At 43.3% G+C, this 23,067-nt stretch overlaps 1 protein-coding gene across 4 annotated transcripts in view; it reads right to left on the bottom strand.

The window, feature by feature from the left end:
* nusap1 (nucleolar and spindle associated protein 1) overlaps positions 1 to 23,067 on the bottom strand; it is a 47,563-nt gene that overhangs the window by 4,018 nt on the left and 20,478 nt on the right. For 2 of the 4 annotated variants that reach the window (XM_041214991.1, XM_041214994.1), the window contains 4 exons: positions 11,370 to 11,563; positions 10,800 to 10,987; positions 3,668 to 3,772; positions 1,672 to 1,759 (listed from right to left, as the gene is read on the bottom strand). In XM_041214991.1, coding sequence (XP_041070925.1) covers positions 1,672 to 1,759; positions 3,668 to 3,772; positions 10,800 to 10,987; positions 11,370 to 11,563 — 575 coding nt within the window. The remainder of the gene's footprint in view (positions 1 to 1,671; positions 1,760 to 3,667; positions 3,773 to 10,799; positions 10,988 to 11,369; positions 11,564 to 23,067) is intronic. The other 2 variants (XM_041214993.1, XM_041214992.1) reach the window with 2 other exon arrangements.

Genomic DNA, 23,067 nt, shown 5'->3' with positions numbered 1-23,067 from the left:
TTCACCCCACCAGCCTCTGCATTCAAAGGATCATCCTCCGCCATTTCTGCCAACTCCAGCATGGTGCCATCACCAAACACACCTTCCCTTCGCGCCCCCCCCCACCCCCCCCAAGCTGTTGGCATTCCATAGGGACTGTTCCCTCCTCCATCACCCCCAACACCTCATCCCCCCTCCCACGGGCACCTTCCCATGCAATTGCAGAAGGTGCAACACCTGCCCCTTTACCTCCTCACCATCCAAGGGCCCAAACACTCCTTTCAGGTGAAGCGGCACTTCATTTACACCTCCTTCAATTTGGTCCACTGCATTTGCTGCTCCCAATGCAGTCTCCTCTACATTGGAGGCACCAAATGCAGACTGGGTAACCGCTTTGCGGAACACCTTTGGTCTGTCCACAAGCATGAACCAGACCTTCCTGTTACTTGCCATCCTGCCCACATGTCTGTCTTTGGCCTGCTGCAATGTTTCAGTGAAGTCCAATGCAAACTGGAGTAACAGCACCTCAGCCTTCTGGACTTAACATTGAGTTCAACAACTTCAGACCATGAACACTCTCCTCCATCCTCATCTTTTATCCTTTTTTCAATATTCATTTTTAAATTTTTATTTCTTATCTGCTTATTTTTATTTATTTTCATTTTTATTCATTGCTTTATCCCCACCTTTTATCCTATTTCGATCTTTTTTCCCCACCACCGTCCCCCCCCTCCCCACCCACCCCCACTAGGGCCAGCTGTCACTTGTTTATGTTGTTCTTTCCAGAGTGCTTACTCTTGTCCTGCTATTATCACATTCTCCTTTCTTAACTTAATGCCACCATCAGCACCTTCTTTAACCAGTACCACTACCATTAACACCCCTTTGTCCTTTTGTTCATGGCATCTTTGTTAATCTCTCCTCCGCCCCATCTATCGCTGGTCTTCCATCCAGCTTCACCTGCTCTACCCCTCCTTAAACAGTATAAATTTCATCACATTTTAACTTTTCTTTGGCTCTGAAGAGTCATATGGACTCTAAACATTAATTCTGTTTTTCTCTCCACAGATGCTGTTAGACCGGCTGAGTTTTTCCAGCATTTTTTGTTTTGTTATCAGAAAAAGAAATCTCCTTCCACACCCTGAAACAAAACATTTCTAAGCCTCAACTAAATGAGCAGATTATTAAGAAACCAACTGACGGTGCTATCAAAAAAAAACACAAATTACTTTATTCAGCTACACTAGCTCTTCTGTTTGTTCTCCAGGGCATATTGCAACAGATAATTATCCAGCCAACTAACTGTTGAAAGAATCAATGAAAATCAATACTTTCACTCCCTTATTTCTCCAGATTATTCCCCATGTAACTGAAAACATTCCAGGGTTCACCCTGTGAGGCAAGCACCCCCTTACCCCGACGAGTCCAAATTTAGGAACGTGCTATTTCTGTGCACACACAATCCTTTCAATTATCTTTTAGAAGTCCCAGTTGAGGTGTGAAACCCATGTATCATTTTGCCCTCTTCAATGAGTTTGTTCCCACACCAACACCAATCCTGACCTTAAAAAATGAATTCGGAAAGATAAAGATCAAGGGGCCACATACCTAGTTTACCAGATTCTAAATGCCGCACATCAGTAAACTAAAAAACTGATACATATATAGAGACCTAACTGAGTAAACCCTCACCTGGTCTGTAACTTCGGCTGCTTATGATCCTTTCTGAGAGAATAGGTCATTCTGTTCTCTTTCATCTCTTCCCAACTTTTCAGCTTTCCTAAAAAGCAGAATAAGTTATTAGGTAAAGAGAGTTGGTGGCGATTCAGAACTATTCAAATAGAGGTCCATTCCAAATTAAGCATGAAAGTTAACCGTAGAGCCATGGCGCTAACTAATTGAATGCTGTCCACAAAGCAGGGCTCCTTGGCCTAAGCAAGGTTATTTCCTGCCCCATCCCTTTCAGATCCGGTTGATTAGGCAGATGGATAAACTCCACCCAACTTTCTGACAATGTGGCTATAGAGAGCACAGGAGAATGGTGTGGAGATGAGTCAAGTCACCCCATTCCATCTACTGGGAGAATACAATTCAGCTCACTGCGTTTCTATCCATAATTGGGGACCAACACCATTTCAGGTCTGTATCAGTTGAAGCGTACTGTGCTACTCCAGAGCCAAGTAGTGAACGTTTGTGAGCAGATGCTTATTGGCAACACCGATTGTTCCTTCCATCACTTAGGATTGGAGGAGGAGGATAGGGGTTAGATTTATCTTACTTTTTGCGGATAAGACATGTATGGGCAACTTTTTAAATAGTTGATGAGAGTATCATAGCTGTTTTGGAACAGCTTGGCTCAGGAGCTGTTTGCTCTGGTGCACAGTTCTTCAGCATCACACCAGAATTATCAAGACCCATAGACTTTGCCACGTCCAATGTGTTTAACTGATTTTCAGTGTCACATGGAGCAATCCCAAATTGGCTGGATACTGGTTTTCATAATGGAAGATACCTCAAAGAAACTGAGCAGAATCAACCTTTTGACACTTTGAAATGAACTGAAAATGCTTGCAAATACATCAGCCTCATCTCTTGCACACATGCTGGGTTCCTTGGTTTAGGTTGGAGATACTCATGGACAATCTGGTCCTGCTGGTTGGTAACAGACATTACCTGGGTCCAATCCTCCCCTTATGCACATTCGAATTTTGGAGTTTTAACCAACTAAAACCATGCACCCCAATGGCACAAAGCACTGGTCAGTTGTTAGTTAATAACGGAACTTGGATTGTTCAGTCTCTTAGAGCATCTCTTGCAGGGTAGCCTCAACCTGGGTGGGAAGAATCCCAGCCTTGTGACAGAAGCTATTGAAAAGCACATGTGGACATCAAGTGAAGACAGGGTTAGCTTTGGCCAATATTACTATGAGTAAATAATATGCTGACGTTCACCATCTCAGAGTCATGTGTGAAGAATAGCCACATGGTTGAGGGATCAGAGGGCTGCTAACATTTGCAGATTTGAAGTCCATTAAAGGTAGGTAGTCTCAGGACAGGGAGAGGGAGAAATCCTCAAATGAAATGGTAATACTGTACATGAAACCTTTTGCTTAGACTGTAGTTGAATCAGAATCTTGGAGCACAGGAGGCCATTCAGCCCATCATCCCTGTGTCAGCTGTTTGACAGAGCTACCAATTATTCCCACAACCCTGCTCTTTCTCCAAGGTGCTGCAAATTTTAGTTAGAATATTGTATCAAACTATGGCTCCTTATTTTAGGAAGTCAAGGGCAAAAGAAACTCCCCATGATATTTGAACTAAGTCTTTAGCTTATAGAGAGTTTCTTATGGTTTAGAGGAGCTCAAATAAGGAAATATTTTTTCATTGGTAATTGATTTAGTAACTAGAGGGCATAATTTGCTCTTTTGACAATAAATTTAAGTTAGGAGGATTACTAGATGGAATGTCCCACCAGCTTGAGAGAATTGGATAATTATGTGAAGACAACAATTTAATAAGGGTGTGAATAATGGCATTAAATGCATTGCTTTTTCAAAGTTGACATGGGCACAAGAGCAAAATGGCCTCCTGTGCTGTAATTCTATCTGAAAACGTGCTTTACCAATATTTGTACTTTGACCTGACAGAGGAAATTTTGCGAAAGTGCAAGTGAAGAGATGAATGCTGACCTTTGTGTGGCTTGTACGTAAGAGGGCGAGTCAAGCTTGCCTTCAGGTCAAACTTTTTGTTGGTTCCAGGAGTAGTGCTGCCAAAGAACCGATATGGAGTAACCACTGAAACCGGGGAATAACAATGAGACCATTAAAAACAATGTTTAAGTAAAATTAATTTCTCCTAAGTGTGCTGTTGGCTACTTTGATTTTGTATCCCCTTGATCTCAACTTAAAATTCAGTTTGAAGGAAAAGATATATCTATAAAATTACAAATCTAGAAAAATCACCTTACAGAACATATTTAAAGGCAGAAAAGCCCAGCTCTCTCCAACAATTCTTCATATTTCAGACCTTTTATTTCTTCTCATGTCTTTGGTGCACACAATACAATTTATTAATGTTCTAGGAACATAGGAAAAGTAGCCAGCAATTTAGCCGCCTGACTCCTATTCCATTATTCAATGTGAATCATGGTGAAACAGTGAACCACTCCACACACCAACCTTCTCCCGCTCCCCACCCCCGCTGCCATATCCTATCTTAGATTTGTCATCATTTTAAAAATCAGAAATCAATTGCTTAATTTATCTAACGTTAATTGCTGCATATAATTATTTCCCAACTCTACTGCTGAAAGATCTGGCTCTAACATTTAAGCTACATCCCTGGCTTCCCTCTATTTACCTTATCATTTGCCCTAATATCTTGAAAACGTCAATTGTCCCTTAATCTTGTAAATTCTAGGGATTACAATCCTAGTTTGTCTAACTGCTCCTCTTGATTTAATCTTTGGCATTTAGGTATCATTCCGGTAAGTCTGTACTGCACTCCCTCCAAGGTCAATATATCCCTATGACGGTGGTGTCCAGAACTGCTCACAATTCTCCAGGGGCAGAATTTTTAGCTTGATGGGTGGGTATGTGCCCGATCCACTTGAGCGTTAAAACGCATTGACATCAGCCAAGCGTGCTGACGTCAATGTGCATTCCCGCAATATTTCACTAGGCGCATGCACAATGGAGACGGAGGCATGCCCGCCATTAAGTAAGTGGACAGTTAAGGCCCTTGAGACAACAATTGTCTCTGACTTTACGTAGCTTGTGCAATATTTAGGCCATTGCATGGACAAAATGGGTAGGCCACAATTGTCCAAACCTCATCCATGGACGGGATAAGAGGGGTCATTACGTCCAGATTGTATGTCATGGATAGTGGTTGCATGCTGCGCTCTCCACAATCTGGCACTGGCAAGAGGGGATGCAGTGGAGGAAGAAGATCTTGATGCAGCTGCACAGGCAACAGATGATGAGTCCAGTAGTGAGTCAGAGGACGAGCACGGTGAGGAGAACACTGAGGGCATAGACGCTGACCTGGGTAACCTCCAGGGAGGCAGGGCCATCCAGGTCGCTTTGATCCAACACTCCTTCAGCTAGACTACCAGATAAGAAAAAGCACCACCACGTGCCAGAGCTGCAGGCTCCATACTTGACTCCTGACAAGACCAGTTCCTTGGTCAACAACATACCCTCTGTGCCATTGCAATAAAGTTACAGGAGACACACGTCCATCATAACATCATTGCCTACCCTGCACCTACAGAACAAATGAAGCATAGAGGCCAGTTGCACAAAGTAACATCTAATTTACTTGTGAATGTGAAACATTGCAGAAATTAACATAAACTGGTGGTTTTCCATCACACCATTAAAAAAAAATGAAAAATGGGGGAACGAAATATCACCCGTGATAAGGCCGTGTTGTGCTTAAGGTGCTTTACGTTTTCGCTCGCGGTTGCTACGTCTAGGTGCTCCCCCCTCGTTGGCACTGGCATTGGAGACAGCCTGCTCACTCTGCTATCTTGTCGGCCTTGATGACCTTGGCGGGCTTCCTCTGGCCTGTGCAGCCTCCGCCTGGGAGGGAGCAGCCAGTGCCATGACTGCATCTCCCCAACCTCAGATGCCTTGGTCACTGGCAGAGGGGCTGCTGCCATCATCCGGAGAGCTGAGAGGAGCCCGCAGAGACAACAGGCAGCTTGTGCGCCAACTTTGGACCTCCCTGCTCACCATTGATGGATGGGCACCTAGCTTGGATACTGGGTGCCCAATCCATCTTCCACACTGACACTGACCAGTTGAGATCATTGCCGGTGTGAGGGCTTACAGGTCCAAGCGCATCCCCAGGAAGCCCTGGTTGAATCCCTGGAGGAGCCTCTCCATGAGAGTCACCACTCTATCCATGGAGGCGGCACTGCGCTTGGCCATGAGGGTCAACGCAGTGCTTGTGCTCCACAGGAACTCCTCCACAACAGACACCATGGCAAGCATTCCCTCGTGTATCTCCTCCAGATCCTCCCACACACCCTGCTGGACATTCAGCACCTGTTGCCTCATGGGCAGCTCCAGAGGTCCATCATCAGCCATCGTCTGAGCATTGTCCTGGTCCTCAGCAATCCTCCAACTGCCAGCGCCCTGGGCACTTTCTGCCTCCGCCTGCACTTCAAGTGAGTGTGAAGTACCCTCAACGTGCACTGATCAGCTACATGGCGATGTTATGCCACTGAAGACTGACCAATCCTACCTGAGGAACATAGCGCAGGGCTCAGCCGATTTGCTGTCCTTGAGCTGCAAGGCACTCGGTCCAAGCAACCAGGGCTCACCCCCTTGGCCAGCTCCTACCTCATTCACATTTGCCACTCACACTCTAACAACTTGAGGTCCACGTGGGGATGGGTAGCTTTTAACTGTTCTGCAAAGTGACCCATGCCAACATGGTAGTCACCCTTCCCGATCGCAGGAGGTCGTTGAAGCGCTTCTGGCACTGCACCCATGTGTGCCTCAACATGTCGTGGCTGCTGACCCAAGATGCCAGCTCCTCCCAGGCTTTTTCTGTAGGGGGGCTCCTTCTCCCATCCCTGGGAGGAGGGTTTCTCTCCTCACTGCCACCTCCTCCCGGAGGGCTGTGAGGCACTCATCCGAGAAATGCGGAGCCAACTGCCCCGCTAGTCTGCCCTCCCACCACTGTTTCCATTCACAAGGCTTCCGCATCCTTCAGTGGCAGCTTTCCAGGGGCTGCCAAGACCGCAGTTGAATCGGCTGCCATGTCAGCATTGGAGTTGGTGGACATGATGCCCCCGCCCGCCTCTTTGTGGTCCTTCCCAGGCCACATATCATGCTGGGCGGGCTTTAATTGGCTTGCCCGTGTAAAATCGCAGAGTGCTGCCGTTCTTGGGTGGCTTCCTGACCACCTCTGCACACCAAGGGCAAAATTCTGCTCCAAGTGTCTAAATAGGGCCTTCTACAGTGGAGGTATGATTTATATCCCCTTACTTTCCAGTCTTCTAGATAGAAAGGCCAGCATTCTATTAGCTTTAATTTTCTTACCTCAGTGACATTTTAATGATTTATGTACCTGGATTTCCACTGTCTCTGGGTCTTCATTTAGAAAGTACTCTGATATTCTTTTAAGGAAAAAGTGGATGACCTCACACTTGCCTATACTGAAATCTATTTGGTAGCTTTGCCCATTCAATTCTATTAATCTCTCGCCATTTTGAGCCTCCACCTACACTGCTATCCCTATCTTTGTGTCAACAGAAAACTTGGATATATGGTTCTCTGTCTCTTCATGTAAATTATTAATAGATACCCCTGCACAAATCTTTACAGGACATCATGTCCTGCCAATTAAAGCACTTGCCCATTAGCCCTACTCTGTCTCCTGCCGTTCAGCTAATTTCCTAACCAGGTCAATAATTTGCCTTCAGTTCCATGAGCTTCAACTTTAAGCAACAATATCTTATGAGGGACTTTTATCAAATGCCTTCTGGAAGTCCATTTAAATAATGTTAATAGACATTCTCTGTCTACTATTTTAGACACCTCTTCAAAACATTTGCAAATCCTTGTTGGCTTTCTCTGATCAGCTGAAAAATTTCAAAATCTCAAGGTGCTCAATCATCCTATCCTTAGAGACTTGAGCAATTACCTGTCAATAGATGTTAGACTAACAGGTCTATAATTCCCTCATTTCCCCATCTCGCTTTTCTTAAATTGTGGGGTTACATGACCACTGACTTGTACTCAACATTTTATTCACCTTATTGATTATTGCTGTGTTGATTGGGCATGCTTAGAGTCAACTCTACCAAGACACTCAGGTCTATTACAACTGCATTCTCTGCAACTGCAACACAATTTATTAGTGTATGTTATCAATTTTCCCTTCTCTTGGCAGTGCTTCAATCTCATCTGCCATTATATTACCTATTTACATACTTGGTCCAACTCATTTGTCATGGTTGAGCTGCCTCTTCTTCCACTACCCTTTCCAATTTTATTTCATCTGAAAATTTGACTGGTTTGCATTGAGCTAGAGTCCAGGTCATTGATTAAACAGTTCCAGTCCCAACACCAATCCCTGACACCCTGTCGAGTTGTCACAATCGCTTGCCCCGCCCCTTCAAATGAGCACTCAACCTACAATCAATATCTCTGGCTTGGCCTAAGTAGCCAAGTGGTTATGGAACTGGGTTTGTAACCCCAAGATCAAGAGTTCAAATCTCACAATGGCAAACTATGAAACAATGTAACTTCATCTGAAACAGATGGAAACAGGTTTACTCAAAAGAGTATCAAGAGTTCAAATCTCACAATGGCAACTATGAAACAATGTAACTTCATCTGAAACAGATGGAAACGGGTTTGTACTTGAAAGAGTTGAACGCTCGTTGGTCTAGAGGTATGATTCTCGCTTCGGGATTTTTGTTAAATGATCGTGCAAGAGGTCCCGGGTTCAAATTCCGGCTTGGCCTAAATAGCCAAGTGGTTATAGTACTGGGCTTGCAACCCCAAGATCAAGAGCTCAAATCTCACAATGGCAAACTATGAAACAATGTAACTTCATCTGAAACAGATGGAAATGTGTTTGTACTCAAAAGAGTTACAAATGTGGTAATGAGCAGGCACACAAAGTTTGCGTGCTGCATGCATCAGAAGGAATCAAGAGTTCAAATCTCACAATGGCAAACTATGAAACAATGTAACTTCATCTGAAACAGATGGAAACGAGTTTGTACTTGAAAGAGTTACAATCAATATCTCTTGCTTGGCCTAAATAGCCAAGTGGTTATGGTACTGGGTTTGTAACCCCAAGATCAAGAGTTCAAATCTCACAATGGCAAACTATGAAACAATTTAACTTCATCTGAATAGGAACAGATGGAAATGTGTTTGTACTCGAAAGAGTTACAATCAATATCTTACCCATTCCCAGGGTTCATCAGGATTCCCGACAGTTCTGAGTTTCTTAAGTTTTATATGAAATGTCTCGTCTATGTCACAAGCTTTCCACTATCCAATTTGGATGTTAATTCTCCAAATAAACACCAAGGACACAATCAAACAGGAACTTTTTCCTCTTCTGAATGTAGAGACTGCTATTTATTTGGCTATTATATAGAAATTACGCAATTTTAATCCTGCGAGGAACCTGTTCTTTGAAAAAATTTGAAGGACATTTGAAGTTTGGACATTCCTCCTCCTGAGTTATTTTTAAAAGTTTGCAATATTAATTCGGGCTGTGAATATGCCATTCTTCAAGAAATCACAAGTCAAGATGGATACCCGGCAGGGAACACCCAGAGGAGAGATAATTTTTTATATCTAAGTTAACAAAGAACTGATGTTACCAGGCTAAAGACGCTTGCTGATTGTTTAAAACACCTGGCCTAAGAGAAGTATTCTTTGAACATCTTGGTCTTTAAAAACTAATCATGCAGAGTTTGTGTGGGAGGTGCTTTGGAAGCAGGCTACAAGAAAAACTCTCTTTCTGCTCCACCCATGTTAAACTTTCCTTAGAACTTGCCTCACAAGGATAATTCATCTATTTTTTTTTTGAGAGTTTGCAAAGTTGTGATAAGTAAGTCATCAAGGATAGTTTCACCAAAAAAATCCATTGGAAGAACTTCCAGATCTATTGTGACCAGAAATGTGTTAGATCAACAGTGTCGGAATATCTTCGAATTTTATCCTTTTAAAAGAAATGTTTCCATACTCCAGCCTCTGCAGGAGACTGTTTGTTTTATCCTGTTCTGTTTTTGAAAGTGTGTGTATAGGGGTTCAAATATCTGTCTTATCCCCCCAAAAAAAAGGGGAAAATCATTACACTTCTAAACTACAACTTGTATGTTAACCAGTTTATTAACTAGTTTTTAAAAAGAAGTTTGTTCTATAATAAATCAATTATTTTGCACTTACTGAAAGAAGCCTGGTTAGAGTGTTTTTATGCTGGCAATAACAATATCAAAGGGTAACCATTGGCCAGTTTTGAGAGTGAATTAAACATTTAAACTATTGTTGCAACCTGCAGAGAAGTGGGGCTAGAATTAAAACAAAAACCTGGAAAAATTCAGCAGGTCTGACAGTATCTGCGGAGAGGGATACAGTTAGCGTTTTGAGTCCGAATGACTCATCAGAACTAAGGAAAAATAGAAAGGAGGTGAAATATAAGCTTCAACCAGCTTATATTTCACCTCTTTTCTATTTTTCCTTAGTTCTGATGAAGTGTCATTCAGACTTGAAACGCTAACTGTATCCCTCTCCGCAGATGCTGTCAGACCTGCTGAGTTTTTCCAGGTACTTTTGTTTTTGTTCTAGATTTCCAGCATCCGCAGTATTTTGCTTTTATCTTCAGGCTAGAATTAACTGTGCACTTCTCCCACAGTCCGTAATACTCCCAACAATCAAGTCCATTATTTTACATGGTCCAGGAGGATCATCACCAAAAGGAGCAATTGGTCACCAGAACTGGCCTTAGGGCTTACACACCATTGGTATTTCAATTGATCGAGTGCCAGATACATAACACTGCTAAGATATAGCCACCCTCTACTCTCGAGTTCTTTGCTTGAAGGAAGTTCCTGGGCGATTATTCACCGAACCACAGTAAAGTACCATGATTGTTTACTACGGGTAGAGTGAGAAGGCAGGCCCTGAATCTACCTTACCAGTACAGGAATCAAACCCCATGCCGCTGGCACTAATCTGATCCATTCGCTAGCCACCTAGCCAACTGAGTTAACTGCCCCCCAACAAGATGTAGCATACAAAAGCCAAACACAATCAAACTTGGACTCTACTGAAGCAGTACCTTTAGTCTGACCAGGGTTACTAGCGTTGATATCTGTTTGTTTCTGGCCTCTAAGTTTCTCAGATCCCGCCAGTTTGATTTTTTTCACTTCAGTACCTGGGTTACTGGACAGTTCTGTGTAAGTAGACTTCGTGGTTGGAGTCTTCATCGCACCACGTTTATCATTGACCTTGGTAGCATCTGTAAACCTGTGCACCATAATGAATATTAAATTTGCACACGAACTGAAACAGACACTTAGACCAGCAGGTGAGTGGGGAAAAGGAGGGAAGTGAAATAAGGAAATAATGAGCATGAAAGAGAAAAGTGGAGGAGCAATAGCACTGAAAAATTAGCACTATGAGAAAAATTAGGGTCAAGAACACCATATTATTTTGAGGATGTACCTCCAACCCCAACTCTAGATAGGCTTCCAGTTCATACATTTTCTATTCCTTAGACAGGTAGGTTTCTAAATTGGCACAATATTCAAGAATGAAGTGCACAGAAATTGATTTAAAAAAAATCACAAGAACTTAAGTTAGCCCAAATCTTTCTCTGAATCTTGTTGAAAGTGGTTGAAGACATTACCTGACATTCGTTTTGGTGACAGAGCACACAGAAGGCAAAACTGATTTTTCATTCAAGGTGACTGCAGCAGCAGAGCAACGTGGTGATTTACGCTGGTTGGTGGGTGTGGATAATCGGTCAAATTTTAAAGTCTGATGTACTGGGCTAAAAAACGGGAGTGTGCTCTTCAGATTTTTTGGTTCATTCACTGACTTCTAAGAAAGAGAGGGGGAAAATGATAAACCTTACATTGCTTATAAAAAGGAAAATATTACAACACAGAGCTGCACCCTGATTAAAGTAGCACCAGATACAATTTTGAATAGAAAACGGTTTCAGTCCCTGCCTATAAAATTGATTGGAGTTGATTAGATATTGGAGACAATGTTCTAATGTATGAACATATGAAATAGCAGAAGTAGGGCACTTGGTCCCTTGAGCCTGCTCTGCATTCAATAAGATCACAGCTGATCTGTTTGTGTTTAGAGTTCTACATTCCCATCCCTTGCCTAACCAGAATCTACCTACCTCTGCCTTAAAAACATTCAATGACCCTGCTTCCACAGCCTTCGGAGGCAGGGAGTTCCAAGGTCACAACCCTCAGAAAAAAATTCTTCTCACCGGTCCTAAAAGGACAACTCCTAATTTTAAAATAGTGCCCCCTAGTTCTGGATTCCCCCACAAGAGGAAACATCCTTCCCATGTCCACCTTGTCAAGACCATTCAGGATCTTATATACTTCAATCAAGTCACCATTCACTCTAAACTCCAGTGGAAACAAGCCCAGCCTGTCCAACCTATCCTCATAAGACGACCTGCTTGTTCCAGGTATTGATCTAGTAAACTTTTTCTGAACAGCCTCTAACACATTTACATTCTTTCTTAAATAAGAGACCAAAACTGCACAGTATTCGAGATGCGGTCTCACCAATGCCCAATATAACTGAAGCATAGCATCCTTATTTTTATCTTCAATTCCTCTCACAATAAAGGATAGCATTCCATTAGCCTTCTTGATTACGTGCTGTACCCGCATACTAACATTTTGACTCATGCATGAGAACACCTAAGTCCCTCTGCATCTCTGAATTCTACAGTTGTTCTCCGTTTAAGTAATACTCTGCTTTATTATTCTGCCTGCCAAAGTGAACAACTTCACATTTTCCCACATTATACTCCAATCTGCCAGATTTTAGCCGACTCACTCAGCCTATCTGTCTGTAAACTCAAGTCTTCTTCACAACATTCTTTCCCACCTGTCTTTGTGTTGTCTGCAAATTCAACTACCATGTCTTCACCCCGCTGCCCCCCATCTAAGTCATTGACGTAAACTGTAAAAAGTTGAAGCCCCAGTGCAGACCCCTGTGGGACTCCACTTGTCACATTCTGCCAATCAGAAAAAGACCCATTTATGCAAAACTCCTGTTTTTTGCCAGCCAGCCAATCTTCTATCCATGCTAATATGTTACCCACTACACCATGAGCTTTTATTTTCCGCAGTAACCTTTGATGTGGCACCTTACCAAATGCCTTCTGGAAATCTAAGCACAGTGTGTCTCTAGGCTCCCCTATCCACTCCACAGCAGTGGATAGCATGTTACTCATTCAAAGCACTCTAATAAATTGGTTAAACAGGATTTCCCTTTCACAAAACCATGCTGTTTACCTTGGTTTTTCCTAAGTGCCCAGCTATAAACTCTTAATGATCAACTCTAACACATTTCCCATGACAGATGTCAAGCTAACGGGCTATAGTTTCCTGTTTTTGGCTTCCCTCCCTTCTTGAATAGAGGGTTTATAGCTACTATTTTCCAGTGTGATAGAACTTTTCCAGAATCTAGGGAATTTTGGAAAATTAACACCAATGCATCTACCTCATTAGCCACCTCTTTTAAGACCAAAGGATGAAGTCCATCTGGACCCGGAGATTTGACAGCCCACAGCTCCATCAGCTGGCTCAGTACTACTTCCCTAGTGATTGTAAGTTCACCAAGATCCTTTCCCCCTTCTGATTTACAGCTTTACTTGGATGTTTTTGTATCCTCCAATGTAAACAGAAGCAAAATTTGTTCATTTCATCCACCATTTTCTTATTATTTACTATTAACTCCACATTGTCGATTCTCTCTTTACTTACTCTTTCAAATACCTGTAAAAACGGATAGTAAAAGTTTCTACATTTCTAGCTAGCTTTCTCACATACTCTTAAACTTCTTTCGCCTGATTAACCTTTTAGTTATTCTGTCGTTCTTTATATTCCGGCCAATTACCTGACCTGCCACTCATTTTTGCGCAGTTACATGCTTTTTTCTTAAGTGTGATGCTTTGCCCAATTTCTTTAGTTGACCAAGGATGGGGAGTTCTCCCTTAAGAATTTTTCTTTAAAGTAGGAACATACTTATTCAGGGGTATTCTGAAATATCTGCCACTGTTTCTCTATTGAATAAGGTAGAAATTGATATAACAGACTTGCATCTCTTCCATTTACCAGCAGCAAACTAAACCAGCCAATGCAGAAGTTCATCATCAGGTCATGAGTCACCTAGCAGGGAGTTCAGGTCTTAGCCAAATGACATATTTGACCCTATTACAATGTCTGCTGGCAAAGGCGTTTTAGAACTTCCACTATAACCATAAAAATTATTGTGTTAAGTGTAGTTTTCTGTTAGTACAATATAGTCATTTCAAATTGATTTATTTAGTACGGAGGAATTTAATGGAGTAGATTTTTAGTTTCATAATCCTTCCGACCTTTACATTGTCGTATGCAAGCTTTTTTTTTATTCATTCATGAGATGTGGGCTTTCCTGGCTGGGCCAGCATTTATTGCCCATCCCTAGTTGCCCTCGAGAAGGTGGTGGTGAGCAAGTGCTGCAGTCCATGTGGTGTAGGTACACTCAGTGCTGTTAGGAAGGGAGTTCCAGGATTTTGACCCAGTGACAGTGAAGGAACAGTGATATATTTCCAAGTCAGGACGGTGAGTGGCTTGGAGGGGAAATTCCAGGTGGTGGTGTTCCCATCTATCTGCTGCCCTTGTCCTTCTAGATGGTAGTGGTTGCGGGTTTGGAAGGTGCTGTCTAAGGAGCCTTGGTGAATTCCTGCAGTGCACCTTGTAGATGATACACACTGCTGCTACTGCTTTTTTCAGGTTCTTTGAGGAAGGTGGTTTTCAACTAACATTTAAACAGAAAATCAGTTCAATCTACTTCAGAAAGAAGCAAAGCATTTAAGAAATAAGGCCAACTCTGTATTAACACCTCATGTTGGGTCACCTATATGACAATCAAGTGGCATTAATGCCTTCGTGAAAATTCTTATTCTCGAAGTATGGATTAATTATGACAGGGAGAGAGGGTCTATGAAACCTAGCCATGTGTTTAGTAGATTTCAATAAAGTGTAGGGAGGTGATCAAGATGCACAGATACACAGGATAAGAGGTTGGAAAAGCCAGGAGTACAAATAAAATTCAGGGTTTTACGTATAGGCCATTGGAGAAAAAGCAAGGAGGCACTGAGGAATTTGTATACAATAGCGATTAGGCTTTGATATATTATGTGCAACTTTGGGTTATAATATAGAAAAGATATTGGAGATTAGCCCCATTCCCCTTCAATACTTTTAAGTATTTATCCAATGCCATTTTGAAAGATGCAATTAAATCTGGTTCTACAACCTATCAGGCAGTGCATTCCAAATCCAGACATTTCGAACACGAGCGCACACGAGCGCACGCACACACGAGCGCACGCGCACACGCGCACACACGCGCACGCACACACACACCTCATCAGCCTAGTTAATTTTATCCTGGATTATTGCTTCTCCACCCGGATACAAACCGTTCTTATTCTACTTTAAGTACTGGCAGCTTTTCTAGTATCTCCTCTTTACCAATTTTAACTCATCCTGTATTCCAACAGCTTCAATTACTGTAGCTTTGGCAAAGTTTTCTTCTAATGGTAAATAGTGATTGTACAGTACTCATTTAGAACCTCAGCCATGGATTCTGCCTTCAATAATAGATCTCAATTTTGGTTCCTAATTGGGCCCACCACTCTAAAATATTTTAAATACATGGGATGTGGGTGTTGCTGGCAATGGCCAGCATTTATTGCCCATCCCTCACTGCCCTTGAGGTGGTGATGGTGAGCTGACTTCTTGAACGGCTACAGTCCATGTGGTGTAGGTACACCCACAGTTCTGTTAGGGAGTTTTAGGAATTTTAGGATCCCAAATCAGGATGGTGAATGGCTTAGAGGGGAACTTCCAGGTGGTAGCGTTCCCATGCATCTGCTGCCCTTGTCCTTCTTTAGTACTGAGGAATTTAATAGAGTAGATTTTCAGTTTCATAATCCTTCTGACCTTTACATTGTTATATGGAAGCTTTATTTCAGGTTCTCTGAGGAAGGAAGGTGATTTTCAGCTAACATTTCAACAGATGGTAACAGTTGTGGGTTTGGAAGGTGCTGTCTGAAGAGTTAGTGAGTTTCTGCAGTGTGCACCTTGTAGATGGTACACACTACTGCCTGTGTGTGTCAGTGTGGAGAGAATGAATGTTTGTGGGTGGCAGATGGGGTCCAATCAAATGGGCTGGTTTGTCCTGGCTGGTATTGAGCTTGAGGAGTGTTGTTGGAGCTGCACGCATCCAGGCAAGTGGAGAGCATTTACATTGTTATATGGAAGCTTTATTTCAGGTTCTCTGAGGAAGGAAGGTGATTTTCAGCTAACATTTCAACAGATGGTAACAATTGTGGGTTTGGAAGGTGCTGTCTGAAGAGTTAGTGAGTTTCTGCAGTGTGCACCTTGTAGATGGTACACACTACTGCCTTTGTGTGTCAGTGTGGAGAGAATGAATGTTTGTGGGTGGCAGATGGGGTCCAATCAAATGGGCTGGTTTGTCCTGGCTGGTATCGAGCTTGAGGAGTGTTGTTGGAGCTGCACGCATCCAGGCAAGTGGAGAGCATTCCATCACAATCCTGTCTTGTAGCTTGTAGATGTTGCACAGGATTTTAGCAGAAGGGGGCGGGGGGGGTGACTCAAGGATCCCTAGCCTCTGTCCTGCTCTTGTAGCCACAGTATTCATATACTTAATCTAGTTTAGTTTTTGGTCGATGGTAACCCCAAGGATGTTGATAGCGGGGGATTCAGCGATAGTAATGCCATTGAATGTCATCAGGCGATGGCTAGATTCTCTCTTGTTGGAGATGGTCATTGCCTGGCACTTGTATAGCAAGAATGTTACTTGCCACTTGTCAGCCCAAGCCTGGATGTTGTCCAAGTCTTGCTACATGGATTGCTGAGGAGTCGAGAATGTTGCTGAATATAATGCAATCATCAGCGAACATCCCAACTTCTGACCTTATGACGGAGGGAAGGTCATTGATGAAACAACTGAAGGTGGTTGGGCCTAGGACACTACCCTGAAGAATTCCTGCAGTGATGTCCTGGAACCGAGACGACCGACCTCCAACAACCATCTTCTTTTGTGCTAAATATAACTCCAACCAGCAGAGAGATTTCCCCCACCACCGTCCCCCCAGATTCCCATTGACTCCCATTGCTAGGGCTCCTTGATGCAATAAATATGACAACGAGAAAGGGGACGGGAAATACAGAACTGAAGGTGTTGTATCTGAATACACACAGTATATAAAATAAGGTAAACGAGCTTGTGGCGCAGATTGAAATTGGCAGGTATGATGTGGTGGTCATCACGGAGACATGGCTGCAAGGGGATCAGGACTGGGAGCTAAATATCCAAGGCTATACATCCTATCGAAAAGATAGGCAGGTTGGCAGAGGGAGTGGAGTTGCTTTGTTAGTAAGAAATGAAATTAAACTGATAGCAAGAAATGACTTTGGGGCAGATGATGTAGAATCTGTGTGGGTAGAGTTGAGGAACCGCAAAAGGTAAAAAAAAACCATAATGGGAGTTATGTACAGGCCTCTGAACAGTAGTCAGGATATGGGGCACAAGATACACCAGGAGATAGAAAAGGTGTGTAAGAAAGGCAAGGTTACAGTGATCATGGAGGATTTAAATATGCAGGTAGACTGGGAAAATCAGGTTGGTAGTGGATCCCAAGAAAAGGAATTTGTGGAATGTCTACGAGATGGCTTTTTGGAGCAGCTTGTGGTGGAGCCCACTAGGGAACAGGCATTCTAGATTTAATGATGTGTAATGAGGCAGATTTGATAAGGGAGCTTAAGGTGAAGGAACGTTTAGGAGAAAGTGATCATAATATGATAATTTACCCTGCAATTTGAGAGGAAAAAGCTGAAATCAGTAACGGTATTACTGTTGAATAAAGGCAACTACAGAGGCATGAGGGAGGAGCTGGCCAGAATTGACTGGGAGATGAGCCTAGCAGGAAAGACAGTGGAACAGCAATGGCAGGAGTTTCTGGGAGTAATTTGGGAGACACACCAAAAATTCATCCCTAGGAAGAATAAGCATTCTAAAGGGAGGACGAGGCAACCATGGCTGACAAGGGAAGTCAGGGACAGCATAAAAGCTAAAGAGAAAGCATACAATGCCGTGAAGGGCAGTGGGAAACCAGAGGATTGGGAAGCCTACAAAGACCAACTAAAAAAGAAATAAGGAGGGAGAAGATTAAATATGAGGGTAAACTAGCCAGTAATATAAAAGAAGATTGCAAGAGTTTTTTTTAGATATATAAAGGGTAAGAGAGAGGCAAAAGTGGACATTGGGCCACTGGAAAATGACGCTGGAGAAGTAGTAGTGGGGAACAAAGAAATGGTGGAGGACTGAAGAGGTACTTTGCATCAGTCTTCATGGTGGAAGACACGAGTAACATCGCCAAAGTTCAAGAGAGTCGGGGGGCAGAGGTGAGCATGGTGGCCATTACCAAGGAGAAGGTGCTAGGAAAACTGAAAGGTCTGAAGGTGGATAAATCACCTGGACCAGATGGATTACACCCCAGAGTTCTGAAGGAGATAGCTGAAGAGATAGTGGAGGCGTTAGTGGTGATCTTTCAGGAATCACTCGAGTCAGGGAGGGTCCCAGAGGACTGGAAAATCGCTAATGTAACCCCCCATTTAAGAAGGGAGTGAGGCAAAAGACGGGAAATTACAGGCCGATTAGCTTGACCTCAGTCGTTGGTAAGATTTTAGAGTCCATTATTAAGGATGAGATTTCAGAATACTTGGAAGTGCATGGTAAAATAGGGCAAAGTCAGCATGGTTTCATCAAGGGGAGGTCATGCCTGACAAATCTGTTAGAATTCTTTGAGGAGGTAACGAGTAGGTTAGACAAAGGAGAGCCAATGGATGTTATTTACTTGGACTTCAGAAGGCCTTTGACAAGGTGCCGCACAGGAGGCCGCTCAGTAAGATAAGAGCCCATGGTGTTAGAGGCAAGGTACTAGCATGGATAGAAGATTGGCTGTCTGGCAGGAGGCAGAGAGTGGGGATAAGGGGGTCCTTCTCAGGATGGCGGCCGGTGACTAGTGGAGTTCCGCATGAGTCAGTGTTGGGACCACAACTTTTCACTTTATACATTAATGATCTAGATGAAGGAACTGAGGACATCCTGGCTAAGTTTGCAGATGATACAAAGATAGGTGGAGGGACAGGTCGTATTGAGGAGGCGGGGAGGCTGTAGAAGGATTTGGACAGGTTAGGAGAATGGGCAAAGAAGTGGCAGATGGAATACAACGTGGGGAAGTGTGAGTTCATGCACTTTGGTAGGAAGAATAGAGGCATAGACTATTTTCTAAATGGGGAGAGAATTCAGAAGTCTGGAGTGCAGGGGGACTTGGGAGTCCTAGTCCAGGATTCTCTTAAGGTTAACTGGCAGGTTGAGTTGGCAGTTAGGAAGGCAAATGCAATGTTGGCATTTATTTCGAGAGGACTACAACATAAAAGCAGGGATGTGCTGCTGACGCTTTATAAGGCTCTGGTCAGGCCACATTTAGAATATTGTGAGCAATTTTGGGCCCCGTATCTCAGGATGTTCTGGCCCTGGAGAGGGTTCAGAGAAGGTTCACGAGAACAATCCCAGGAATGAAAGACTTAACGTAGGAGGACTCTGGGTCTATACTCGATGGAGTTTAGAAGGATGAGGGGGGGATCTGATTGAAACTTACAGAATACTGAAAGGCCTGAATAGAGTGGACGTGGGGAAGATGTTTCCATTAGTAGGAGAGACTAGGACCTGAGGGCACAGCCTCAGAGTAAAGGGAAGACCTTTTAGAACAGAGATGAGGAGAAACTTCTTTAGCCAGGAAGTGGTGAATCTATGGAATTCATTGCCACAGAAGGCTGTGGAGGCCAGGTCATTGAGTGTATTTAAGACCGAGATAGATAGGTTCTTGATTGGTAAGGGGATCAAAGGTTACGGGGAGAAGGCGGGAGAATGGGGTTGAGAAATTCATCAGCCATGATTGAATGGCAGAGCAGACTCGATGGGCCGAATTGTCTAATTTCTGCTCCTATGTCTTATGGTCTTATACGTGGTAAATGCTGCCTTGATGTCAAGGGCAGTCACTCTCACCTCACCCCGGGAGTTCAGCTCTTTTGTCCATGTTTGAACCAAGGCTGTAATGAGGTTAGGACTTGAGTGGCCCTGGCAGAACCCAAACAGGGCGTCAGTGAGCAGGTTATTGCTAAGCAAGTGCCGCTTAATAGCACTTTTGATGGCCCTTTCCATTACTTTACTGATGATCAAGAGTAGGCTGATGAGGTGGTATTGGTCATGTTGGATTTGTCCTTTTTCTTGCGTACAGCACCTACATGGGCTATTTTCCATTGTTGGATAGGTGGTGTTGTAGCTGTACTGGTACAGCTTGGTTAGGGACACAGCAAGTTGTGAACCACAAGTGCTCAGTACTATTGCCGGAATATTGTCAGGGTCCATGGCCTTTGCAGTATCCAGTGTCTTCAGTGGAGCAAATTTAATTAGCTGAAGATTGGCATCACTGGGGACCTCTGGAGGAGGCTGAGATGGATCATCCACTTGGCACATCTGGATCAAGATTGTTGCAAATGTTTCAGCCTTATCTTTTGCACTACTGTGCTGGGCTCCCCCGTCATTGAGGATGGTGATATTTGTGGAGCCGCCTCCTCCACAAGGGCTGTGCACTGGTCACTCCTAACAATACGTTCATGGACAGATGCATCTGCGGCAGGCAGGTTGGTGAGGATGAGGTCAAGTATGTGTTTCCCTCACCACCTGCTGCAAACCCAGTCTAGCAGCTCCATCCTTTAGGACTTGGCCAGCTCAGTCAGTAGCGGTGCTACCCAGCCACTCTTGCTGATGGGCATTAATGTCCCCCACCCAGAGTACGTTCTGCACCCTTGTTACCCTCAGTGCTTCCTCCAAATAGTATTTAACATGGAGGAGCATCGATTCATCAGCTGCAGGGGAGTGGTATGTGGTAATCAGGAGGTGACTTTGCCAATTTTTGACCTGATGCCATGAGACTTCATGAGGTCAATGTTGAGGACTCCCAGGGCAATTCCCACCTGACTGTATACCACTGTGCCGCCACCTCTGCTGGGTCTGTCCTGCCAGTGGGACAGGACATATCCAGTGATGTTGTTGGTGGTACCTGGGATATTATCTGTAAGAAATGGTTCCATGAGTATGACTATGTCAGGCTCTTACTTGACTAGTTTGTGACACAGCTGTCCTAATTTTCACACAAGCCCCCAGATGTTAGCAAGGAGGACTTCACAGGGTCAACAGGGCTGAGTATGCCATTGTCATTTCCAGCATCTAGGTCTATGCCAGGTGGCCCGTCTAGTTTCATTCCTTATAGACTTTCTGGCGATTTGAGATACATTTCAGAGGGCAGTTTAAAGTCAGCCACATTGCTGTGGGTCTGGAGTCACATGTAAGCCAGACCAGGTAAGGATAGCAGATTTCCTTCCCTAGAGGAAATTAGTGAACCACTTGGGTTTTTATGACAATTGACAAATTTCAGATCTTTTGAATTCAAATTCCACCATCTGCCACGGTGGTGAGATTCAAACCAGAGGCCCCAGAGCATTACCCTGGGTCTCTGGAGCCAATGACAATGCTACTCTGCCACCACCTCCTTCCTCTGACAATATTTACTGCTAAATCTTATTAAATTTGAAGTTACTGTTGTTTTCTTTGCTGCAGTGATGTCACAGAAATATTCAGAATTATGAGAATAGTAAACAGTGAAAGACAATTCCCAATGACTGATAAATCAGTAACATGGAGGTATAAATGCAGAGTTAGTACTTGAAGCACAGAGGGGAAGGTTAAGAAGAATGTTTTTCCCACGCTATAGAGTTATTACAGTATGTCCAGTGTCCATTGAAGCAGAATCGATCTGAATATTTCTAAGGGAAATTAGAGGCAAAATATCAAGCATATGTGGAAAGAGCAGTGAAATGAAAATTAGTGAACAGCTCAACGTGAAGCTGGCATCAGTACTGTGGGCCCAGTAGACACTCTAGGTGCCAAGATGTGAATTTAATTTTCTGTAACGCCTACTCTTAATTAGGTACCATATGGAAGATGAAAGGTCATTATGAAAACTAACATTTGCTGTAACTCTAATTTAAATTTATGAAATCTTTGTTTCCAATGCTATTTGCAATACATCTGAAATGCTTCACACTGGTAAACAGAAATCTAAGTTGTGTAAAATCTAGGTGAATGAAAAGTACGTGCTGAAAAATTAGACGATGCTTTAATTGATACTTTCAAAAGGGAATTGGATAATTATCTGAAGAGAGGAAATTTGCAGGGAAAGGGAAATGGCAAGGGGGAGTGGCACTAGCCCAGTTGCTCTTGTGGAGAGCCGGCACAGAGGTGATGGGCTGAACAGCTTCATTCTGTGCTGTAATCATTCTATGGTTTATGAGAAGCAGATAGGGAAATAAGATTAAGGAGGCAGTTCTAGCAAAGAGGGTTGTGCATTGATATTCACAGAAGAGCAGAGTTGGATGATAGAAATGTTCTAGAGGCAGCAATCTTCTAATCTTCCCATAATATAAAAGCAAAGTACTGTGGACGCTGGAAATCTAAACAAAAACAGAAAATTCTGGAAAAACTCAGCAGCTCTGACAGCATCTATGGAGAAAGAAAAACAAAGTTAGCATTTCGAGTACGTATGATCCTTCTTCAGAGATGAAGAGAAGTGGAAATGTGATGAAATTTATACTGTTTAAGCAGGGTGGGGCAGGTGGAGCTGGATAGAAGGCCAGTGATTGAGGGCGGGAGGGGGGGGATGCAAAAGGGGGATTGACAAAGATGTCATGAACTAAAGGACAAAGGGATTGTTAAATGGTAGTGGTTAGTGCTAAAAAAAAAATAGGGTGCTAATGGTGGCATAAAGGTAAGAAAGCCGAATGTGCTTTTAGGAGAACAAGGATAGCCTTGTGTGAAAGAACAGGGAACAAGTGACAGATGGCATGAATTCAACAACTTCAGACCTTGAACTCTCCTCCACCCTCACCCTCTTTTATTATCCCCTTTTTTATGACATTCATTTTTATTTTTTTATCCACTTGTTTTATTTTTATTCATTTATCCCCAGTTTTATCCTCTTCAATATCCCATTTTCTATCTCTCTCTCTTCCCCCCACCCCCACCAAACCCCGTCCCATACAGGGCCATCTTTCACTTGTTCCATGTTGTTCTTTCACACAATGCTATCCTTGTTCTGCTATAATCACATTTGGCTTTCTTACCTTTACGCCGGCATTAGCACCTTTTTT

Source organism: Carcharodon carcharias, chromosome 20 (genome assembly GCF_017639515.1).
Source record: "Carcharodon carcharias isolate sCarCar2 chromosome 20, sCarCar2.pri, whole genome shotgun sequence".
Classification (NCBI taxonomy): Eukaryota; Metazoa; Chordata; class Chondrichthyes; order Lamniformes; family Lamnidae; genus Carcharodon; species Carcharodon carcharias.
This window is presented reverse-complemented; position numbering and strand designations above follow the sequence as displayed.